General features: G+C 58.1%; 1 protein-coding gene across 1 annotated transcript in view; it reads right to left on the bottom strand.

Moving 5' to 3' along the window:
- The window catches only part of WIZ (widely interspaced zinc finger motifs), a 25,216-nt gene extending 15,726 nt beyond the window's left edge, over nucleotides 1–9,490 (bottom strand). The window contains 1 exon segment of the mRNA XM_010833982.1: nucleotides 8,636–9,490. Within this exon segment, the coding sequence (XP_010832284.1) occupies nucleotides 8,636–8,840 (205 nt within the window). The 5' untranslated portion in view covers nucleotides 8,841–9,490.
- Between the last annotated feature and the right edge of the window lie 586 nt (nucleotides 9,491–10,076).

Below are 10,076 nucleotides of genomic sequence, written 5' to 3'. Positions count from 1 at the left end.
CTCATTCTTCCTCCTCCTCCTCCTCCTCCTCCTCCTCATCTTCCTCTTCACTCCATGGGTGCCTCTGGTCCTCCAGGTGGCCTGGGAGCCCCTGAGGTTGGACAACACTCTTGCTTCTGCTTGCCTGTAAGGAGTAGGCGGCGGATGCTAGTGGCGAGGGGAAGGCTGGCCTTCCCAGGGGCCTCTGGCTCGAGCATTGTGGGAGTGGCTTTGACAGTGGGAAATCCCTCGTGCCCAGCTGCTGGCAGCCTGGGCCAAAGGCCAGGCTGGGGTCGTATCCAGCCGGATTCTCCTGCCACGTGGGGGCCAAGAGCGGCTCAGCTTTGCCAAAGTAGTCGGCGGCCTCAGAGAATCGGGTGTAGGCGTCCTGGCTGGTGCCCGGCCGGCTGGCAGGGCCCTCCTCCTCAAAAGCCTCACCATCCTCCTCCTCCCAGTGGGGATGGGCATGCACCAGCCTCACATGCTCCCTGAGCAGGCTCTCACTGGGCGCGGGGAAGCCACAGAAAACACAGGCACTGAGGCCCGAGGGGTCCTCATAGGGCTGGTAGGCAAGGGAGGTGGCGTCGGGGCCTGGGCTACCCGCCCCGCTGCTGCCCCCGAAGGGCTCCTGGGCCGCTGGGCCCCGTGGCTCCTGTGCGTGCAGCTTGGCATGCTGCACGAAGGCCTTGGAGGAATTGGTGCCAAAGACGCATCTGGGGCACTGCAGCCGTGCCTCCCGGCCCGCATCACCTGGGACCTGCTTTAGCTTCTGAATCTCCTCAATGATCTTTTCCCGGGAGGCCTGGTGCAGCTGGCGGTGCCGCTCGAGGGCACCGGGGTCAGCAAAGGCCCAGCCACACTCGCCACAGGCCAGCGGGGCCAGCTCAGCCGGTGGCTCCTGGCCCGGGGCTCGGCGGTGCTGGCTCATGTGCTCCAGGAGGTGCTCCTTTTGCTTGAAGTAGATGCTGCACTCGATGCATGGGAACACAGCTGGCTCCTCGTCTTCGTCCTCGTCGGGGCTGTCTGCCCCCTCGGCCACCTCCTCCAGGAGCTCACACAAGTAGGGCCTCGTCCGGATGGAGGACAGCAATGGCTGCAGCCGCTCCACAGATGCCTCTGAGTTCACCGTCCAGGTCTGCGTGGCCACCTCTGAGGCGGACCGGGGCAGGCTCCACTCGGACGGCTGGGTCAGGCCCTCCAGGCCTGCCAGGTGCTCTCTGGTGCCCACCACCGGCCCATCCAACGTCTTCATGGTATCATCTACGGGCATGAGCACTGTCCTGAAGGAGGTAAGGGGTGGTGGCTGGGGAGGCAAGTCCATGTCCAGCCCCGCATCCTGGAGCGGGACCGCCTCATCTGCGTCTTGCAGCCAGTCGAACCTGGGGCGGCCCCGGGGGACCTTCTCAAATACCTTTGATTCCCCTTGGTGGTGGTACAAGAACCTTCTGGAGCCCTCCAGCTCAGCATGGGGCTTCACGGTTCTCATGATGACGGAGTCCTCAAACCTCTGCTCAGATGCGAGGTCCTCCCCAGCCTCCTGAATCAGGGGGCGCTCCCAAGGCCTCCGGCCATCCAGGGGGCCTGGGTAGTGGCCCAGGGGATGGGGTGAGGGGGAGCCCGGTTGGAAGTCCAGGCTGCCTCCATCCCAGCAGCTGCAAGGAAGGGCCAATGGGGACAGGTTAGCCACAGGCCTCGGTTTCTTTTCCTTGGGCAAGGGACAGTGAGGGGGTGGGGGGTGGTTCCCAGGCGGTCTGAGACAGGTTCCAGAGAACTCAGCCCACGGGGACTGAGGCGGGGAGTGTGTGGGTGTCAGCTGGGAGGTCGGGGGAGTATGTGTGGACCCTTCCAGAGCAGTTGGGTCAGATATGAGATTCAGCTCCCAGGGCTCATGCCTGTGTATGGAACCCAGCCCTGCTGCACTGTGGGGGGTGGGGGCAGGGGCGGAGTGTGCAGAGACCACAGCGGGGATCACAAGGAATGTCTCCAAGTCTGGTGGCACAGTCAACTCTCATCTGTCCCCTGGGAGGGTCCTAGATGACTTTCCCATTTCAGTTACGCTGCAGGCTGCTTTTTTTTGTCTTGGTCCTCCCCAAATTGGAGTTATTTGTGCATTGAGTTTCCTCTTTCCAGCAAATTTGGTAAAACTCGGCAGCAGGAACCATTCAAGAGAATGCACTTTCCTCCCTGCGTCTCCCGTCTTGGGAGGAGGGCAGAGTCAGGCCCTGGGCAGCCTGTGGCTCCAGTGACCCTGACCTCCTTTGAGGGGCAAGGGGAGGCGCGGCAACCTCACTGAGCCTCAGTTTTCCAGCCCTAAAAATGGGGACAAGTCCCAAGAACCAAGAGCTTCCGTGCCTGTATGCAGTGACTGAGGGAGTTTTCTCACACCGTAATCAAAGAACACTTAACACGCTGCAGGTGCTTATTTAAATGATGGCAACCACAAGCTTTCAAATGGGAACCTTGACCCCGTGAAGTGCAGGGTGAATGTGACACAACTCAGTGCTGGGAAACGCTTCACTTGGCCTGAAGCCTAGCTCCCAGTAGGCCCACAACCAACGTGGGTTCTTATTATGACTGTTCCTGATCGATTTCTCTCATTTTCAAGATCTGGCCTCCATAAGCGGCTATGACTCACACCCATGGAACAGATGTGGAGATGGGCTCTACTGCGAGGCTGAGCAGAAATCATGGGGTTACCTCCATGTTAACGGGCCCACTCCCCACAGGGCTATGGCAAAGATTCAGTGGGGTAAAGTCCCACACTGAGAGCACAGTATACAGAAAGTGCTAAATAACAGAGCTATTATTAATCCCAATATGGATGTTGTTACACATTAGCGCCTGCCCATCCATTTAATAGGGGGCTTCACTGGTGGCTCAGATGGTAAAGAATCTGCCTGCAGTGCAGGAGACCTAGATTCAATCCCTGGGTCAGGAAGATCCCCTGGAGAAAGGAATGGCTACCCACTCCAGTATTCTTGCCTGGAGAATCCCATGGACAGAGGAGCCGGACGGGCTGCAGTCCATGGGGTTGCAAAGAGTTGGACATGACTGAACGACTAACAGTTTCACTTTCAAGCCATTTAATAAAAGGTTGCTGCCATCAGCACTGCTGTTGATTCCTGCTCCGACGCTACATCCCTCTGGTCTTCGAGGTGAGGTTGTGAGATGCACTACAAGGACTCCATTTACAGATGAGGAAACTGAGACTCAGAGAAGCCGAACCTTATTCTAAGGGTCACCTGGCAGAGACAGGACTCCGAGGGTCCAACCTCCAGGCTCCTGGCCTTCTGGCCCTGCTCCTGGCAGGGATAATGAGAGTTGACTGTCTGTGTTCATCCCAGTCCTCCCACCACCCCCTGCGAGCGCCCAGGGGCTTGCCTGAGAGGAGCCACCTCCTCCTGCCTAGCATCCTGATTCCCTCCTGACCCCGTCTCACTCCTAGGGGCTTCTCTTGGGCTTAGGTATGTCCTGCTCACCCCCCTGCCCTCCCTGAGGTCAGGGCCAGCGTGGCAACTCACCAGCTGCTGATCCGATGGGTGGCGGAGGTGGCACGGGGAAGGGCTTCGCTGAGGCCAGGGTGGGGCTGCCCATCTGCAACAGAGAGGGGAGACCCTGAGGGGCTGGGGTCCCCCTGGCTGGGGCCCTTCACAGCACCCCAGCTCTGGGAGCCCAACCGGGCACCTTGGAAGGGCCCAGCTAGCTCCCCATCCCTCTCCCCTGAGAGGCCTCTGGCCTCTGTACTCCTGAGCCCCGAAAGGGTTTCTCTGGAGGGGTCCTCTTGGCTTTCCCAGGGGACCATCAGGGCTTGCTGCCTTCAGTCTTCCTCTCTTTGTCCCCCACCTAGCAGCCAGGGTGATCTTTTTTTCTTTTTTTTAAGTCACACCCTGGTAAAAACTTGCCTGGCTTCTCATCATATCTCCAATAAAAGCCAGATTCCCAACTACCACCTGCAAGGCCCTGCGAGGTCAGACCTTTGCGGGTCTTTCCAGCTTCGCCGCCTTCTCCTCACCCCTCTCTCACTCTGCCCAGACAGCTCATGAAGCTTCAAGCCCACCTCACTGTTTTTGGCCTTGGGGCCTTTGCACTGGCTATTCCCTCTGCCTGGAGAACCCTTCCCTGGCCACCTGCTAAACTGAGCCTCTGTGATTCCTCACTCATTGCCTTTTTTCTTTTCTTTCCTTAGCACTCTCTGAAATTGCCAGGGTCCTCCACTGGCACATAAGCCACCCACCCCCACCCCAGGGGCCTCGCTCACTGCAGCATCTCAGTGCCTGGCACAGGGCAGGTACTCAACCAACAGCTGCCAGATGAAGAGTAAGGAGCCCTTGAGCCTGAGCTGCAGAGGGCCCATCCCTGCCTCCTGCCTCCCAGACCCCCTTTCAGGCCTACGACTTGGAATCACGTCCCTCCTAGGAAACCTCACACAGATAGAGCCAACTCTCCATTATCCGCCTGTGGAGCCAATGCCTGGAGCGACCACAGGAATCCTGGCCTGTGCCTCCTCTGCCTGCCACGCCCGCCTGATGCAGGCAAGCATGCCAGTCGGGGCACAGGCCAATTGCTGGGGCCAAGGTTAACACACTGGGAGATCTTGTGCCCCATCCAGAGCCCAACAGATGCAATTGCTGGATCAGCTTCAATTTGAGGATGGTCCAGAAAGAGGGCTAAGTGCTGGGGTTAGTACTGATACTTTTCCCAATCCTCTACTTTCCAATTTGCCCAGGAGATTGAGAGCCGACTGTCAGGGGCCAAAGAATTCAGAGCTGATGAGGGTGGAGGGGAAGGGTCAGCAGGCTGTGATCACCGCCACAAGGGTCTTTCTGTGGAGCCTGAGAGAAGGCGCATGACTGGCACGTGGCCTCCAGGAGGTGAGAGTGTGATGGGGATACAGGAGTCTGCATCATTTAGAACAGTTTCTCAAACGTGGTGCTGCTCACTTGAGGGGCTGAATTATTCTCTGGAGTGGGGGGCATCCTGTGCGTTGTGGGATCTTCAGTAGCACCCCTGGGCTCCACCCACCAGACGCCAGGAGCCACCCCTATCCTTGAACCTGCAGTCATGACAATCAAAATTGTCTTCAGACATGGCCACAGTGTCCCCTGGGGGTAGAATCTCCTTCCTTTGAGAAGCTCTGTGGTAGACAGATGGGGAGCAGGGCCAGGTCAGGGTTGAGCCCGGATGCAAGGGTCAGGGGAGTGCTGGAGAGGGTTTGAGGTTTGGGGAATGAAGGCCTGGACCAGCTAAGGGAGTGAGACCCCAAGAAATGTGTCTCTTGAGAACACAAGAGTCCCAGACGTGAGCTTTGTGGGAGAGGCCAGCCAGTTCACGTAAGTCCGAGGGTCCAGATGTCCTGATTCTGAGATTCTGGGACCCCAAGCTCCTGAGATTCCGAGTGTCCCAGATTCGATGGTTCTGCGATTGCTGTTGTCTAAGAATTCCGCGAGCCAGGGGGCTGTACTGGCCTCTTTGTTTGAGCGGCTCCAGTGAAGCACCTATTTTTAGGTGCTTTGGAGGAAGCAGACCAAGCAGGGTGCCGTATCCAAGACTGTTGGGGGAACTGGGGGCTCATCCGCAGCTTCCACCATTGGAAGGGGGTTCAGAAGTCCCTATGGGTCAGACAAGGCACTCTTGATGTGGCCCCCAGTGATGGCTGTGCTGAGGCACCCTCGTTGGCTCCTGCCATCTGGGGTCCGTCCCCAAGAGGGTCTGAAAGTGAGCAACTGAAAATGAGAAGGGTGTCCGTGAGCAGCTTGAAGCCCAAGCCAGGCAGCTTGGCAAAGTGGCCAGGAGTCTAGACATCAGAGTCAGACAGATCCAGTTCAAGGCCATGCAGGAAACTGAAGGGCATGCCTTTTTCGCTCCAAGCCTGTTTCCTCCTCGATATAAGGGCAACAGCTACGGCCCCAGTCTGGAAGGGCCAGAGACGGGCGCCAAGGGAGATCACAGAGTAAATGCTCAATCCAGAGAGTCGGCGGTGGGGGGAGGAAGGGGGGTGGTTTGCCCAGGTTGGGGTTTAGGGTTGGCTCAGACACCCCCCAAGTTGGAAGGTGGAGGCTTGACCGAGAACCTCAGGCCCACTCACTCCACACTCTGGGACCCCATGAGGGCAGAAAGGATGCATTGTTCGTCCTTTAGCTCCCTGGTCCCAATGCCAGGCATGCACCAGACTCTTCAGAAATCCATATGGACCATCCCAGCCCCCAAGCTTCAGGTGCACCCGGGAAGCCAACCAGAGAAGCCAAGCACTGGGTGAGGGGCTGCAGGTGAGGCCAAGGCCAACAGCTATAATGGAGGACAGAGGAGGCAGTGGACTCATCCATGTCTAGGTGGAGGAGTTTGCAGTAGCTCCTCCAGGGGTGCTCTTAAGGGCCTCCCAGGACTAGGTGGGGATGAGGGAGGACCCGGGCTTCAGCATGGAATGGCAGCCTCAGAGGCTGTTCCTATTTATAGGCATCACAAGACTCCTAGGGCAGGTGCCTAGGGAAGGCAGGGTGGAACGGGCTAAGAGGGCAGTGTGGCAGACACTCTGTCTGAAGCCCAGACCCTTCTCCACCTTCCAGGCCATGGCCTTACTCCAAGTCAAGCCCTCGCCCCATGCCCTAGATGCTCAGTGGTACCATTAGGAGTAGACCTGTCCCCTCTCAGCAGCCACAACCCCCCTCCTCCCCAGGCACATGCCCTGGACCCTGGTGGACTCCCCAGGGGGAGTGAGCACACATCTACCCACCTACCTACTTGCTCCCTCTCTCCAGACCTGCCATTCTTCTTTTTCTTTTTTGGCCACACCACGTGGCACATGGGAATCTTAGTTCCCTGACCAGGAATTGAACCCACACCCTCTGCAGTGGAAGCGTGGAGTCTTAATCACTGGACCAGCAGGGAAGTCCTCAGACCTAGGACTTCTGCCAGGTAGAGCAGAATGCCCAGTTCCTCAGAGCCAGATCCAAAGAGGGTCCTAGGTCCCAAAGTCCGTTCCCCAGGACTCCCACAGAGTCAAAGTCCTGGACCTGCCCTGGTCAGCTGCATGACCTGGGACACAGTCTTGCCTTTCTTTGGGCCTTGGTTCCTAAGAGTATGGGGGAGGGTATGGTTCTTTGAGCAGGGGTCTTGCCCTCTCGTGCTCCTACATGACATCTTTGGGTACCACTAGTCACCTCCACACCACTGCATGCGTGGAGCTCCCTGTCTGGATGTCCCCTGTCCCCTGCCTGACTCACGGTTCCTCATCCAGGACTCTGGGATGTCCCCCAGCCTGGCCATCCCCCATTGCAACCTGTGCAACTACGTCTTAACAGCTGGTGGCTGGTCTGTCTGTCTGACCCCAGATGGTAGGGTCCAGCAGGGGCGGAGGTGGTGTGTGTGCTTGGTCCCTGGCTGCGCACCAGTGTCCAGCCCCGAGGAGGTGAGCATGCCATGCTCTGTAAGTAACTGGACTTCATGAGCCTCACTAAGGTGAGCTGGGGCAGGTCAAGGATGCCCTGACATAGGGTGGTAGTGAAGGATGAAGGCTGTTAAGCCAGGTTACTGCCTGGCTGTGGGCCCTTGGGAAACTGACTTGACACTTCAGGATCTGAGTTTCCCCATCTCTAACAATGGATAATAATAACTGAGGTTACCCCACACAGTTCTTTTGAGAATGACAGGAGATGATCACGTAAAGGGCTTGGCATGTAGGAGACCCATGATGAGGTGCTTGGAGATTCCTAGAAACCAAGGCCTTTAGAGCAGGCCAAGGAGATAAAGGGAGACACGGGGTACATCAGCCTACACCGCACCCACCACTCTTTAGCTACACCAGGCTCCTGCCTGGTCCTTGACTACACCAGGCTCCTCCTTACCATAGGGCCTCTGCACCTGCTGTTTCAAATTCCACTCCTTCAGGGAGGTTTTCCCAGGTTCCCCTAGGCATGATCCTGGCACTCTGTTTAATACCCTCACAGCACCTGTCACTACCTGCCCTTATGTTATTTGTGTAGTTGCTTGTTGTCTGTCTCCCCGACTAGAATGTCAGGTCCCTGAGGGCAGGGACTCTTGTCGCTTTTGCTTACAGCTGTATCCCCAGCAGCTAGAACGGAGCCTGGCACATGGTAGTTGCTGAGTATTTAATGAAGGAATGACAACTCTTTAGGTGGGGATGGTGCGAGATCCCCTTTTGATGGGAAACAGAGGCATAAAGGGATGGCTGTCATCCCTGACTGCCCAGTCTCTCCCCGGCCACTAGGGGGCATAAGCTGTTTGGGCCCCTGGCTCAGAAGTGGGACTCATCAAGACCTTGTAGCAAGACAGAACTGGAATAGACTGACGGGAATGGGGGCATACCTGGAGAACAAGTGGGTTCAGGGAGGGGAGCTCAGGGGTGCTAAGCTGAGCATCTGGACCCCATTAGTATGAGCAGAGAAGGAAGCCAGGCAGACCTGAGTCAAGTCCCAGCTCCTTGCTCTCCACTGGGGTGGGCCTTAGTCAGGTCATTAGTTCCCGAGACCTCTGTTTTCACAACTGTAAAATGGGCAACCAAGCAGAAGGCAAAGGCTCTGAACCCAGGCAGACTCAGGATCCCAACTCAGCCCCTGATGGGCTGGGTGACTTGGCCCTCCCTGAGCCTTGGGGAACTGGCTGGATGCTCCCATCAGGGCCACAGGGCCCACCCTCTTACCAGAAATGCCACCTCTGCCATCCAGAATGTCTCGAGGGCCCTCCTTGGTGACAGGCAGGTAATGGGTAGACCGGAAGATGCAACCTTCCCCCTCAGCAACCTCGGCCCCACCTTCGATGTCCTCTCTCGGCGCTGGGCCAGGCAGTCTCTCAGGACCTCGAGGACGATCTGGGGCGGCCAGGCCGCCTGCCAGGGGCCCATCCATAGATGCTCTCTGCTTGGCTCCACTTAGCTGCTGGCCCGGCTCAGTGAGGCATTGTAGGTCTGGTGGGGGCAGAGAGACAGGTGCTCAGGGGAGGCTGGAAAGGGATTCCGCCTCAGTTTCTCCTTCCTCGAAGCCTCTGTCCTCACCCTTGTGGTTTGGTGCCTCAGTTTACCCCCAAGCACAGATGAGCAAGTCCCAGTGCTGAGGCCCTATCCCTACACATTGATCTCAATGGTCTCTAATCTCAGCACACCTCGGCTTTCGTCCACAACTCCTCTCTTTGCACTGCCTCAGTTTCCCCCACTTTACAGCATTCACGCTTAGACACCTTGCTTTCCTGCAGCATTAAACTTATTACTTCTCTTAGATGCCTCCCTTCATTCATTCATGGTTGCACTTTTCCCAGTTGTGAACTCACTTCCATGCACATGCATATCCTATGCGTGTGCCTCAGCACTGCTACACTCTGATCCCATACACTGTCTCAAGTCTCCCCATCATTACCCCTGCACTTTTCTCACTCCTGTTGCCCGGATCAGTTACCCCTCACTTTTCCCACACTCCAACCCTCCGTCCACACACAACCTTAGGGTTCTCCAGCATTAACCCTTTCACCCTCACGCTCAGCCGCAAGTGACCCAAGCCTTCACCCTCTTGCTTCACCCCAACGTTACCCCTCATGCATACCCAGCCTGGGTTCCTCCATCCCACCCTCCCAAGATCTCTCCAGTCTGCGGGCAAAAGGGAAGGATGGAGCTCCTGGTCCAGAAATGAGGACCCTGGGGAGGCCATGGGGAGTGGGGGCTGTCTTCTCCACCTATAAATACCTTCAAGGTAACGGCGGAAAGTGAAGGGCAGGAATGAGGCGCCCTCCCCAGGGAGATGGTAGGGAGGCCGATCCCAGGCAACCGGGGCGGGGCCGGGGCTCCAGGCCTGGCTGCAGGCGCTGCCCCCGCGGGCCTGGGGGCTCCCAGGGGGCCTATCCGTGGACTGGCCGTTGTGGTGGGGGTCCCTGCCCAGGCCCCGAGGAACCACCTGCGGGTGCCCACCGGGTGGGCACTGCCCGCGGGGAACCGGCGGGACCGCAACTTCGGAGCACTTTGGCAGCGTGGGGAAGGGGGTTCCCTCCTGGACGCCCCCGGAGGTCGTAGGGGTGGTGGCGGCGCCGCGCCAGCACACCCCTCGGGGCGCCAGGGTCCACGCGATGCGCCCTCCGCCCGTGCACCTCGGGGCGGG

Source organism: Bison bison, unplaced genomic scaffold (genome assembly GCF_000754665.1).
Source record: "Bison bison bison isolate TAMUID 2011002044 unplaced genomic scaffold, Bison_UMD1.0 scf7180017863978, whole genome shotgun sequence".
NCBI classification, from domain to species: Eukaryota; Metazoa; Chordata; class Mammalia; order Artiodactyla; family Bovidae; genus Bison; species Bison bison.
This window is presented reverse-complemented; position numbering and strand designations above follow the sequence as displayed.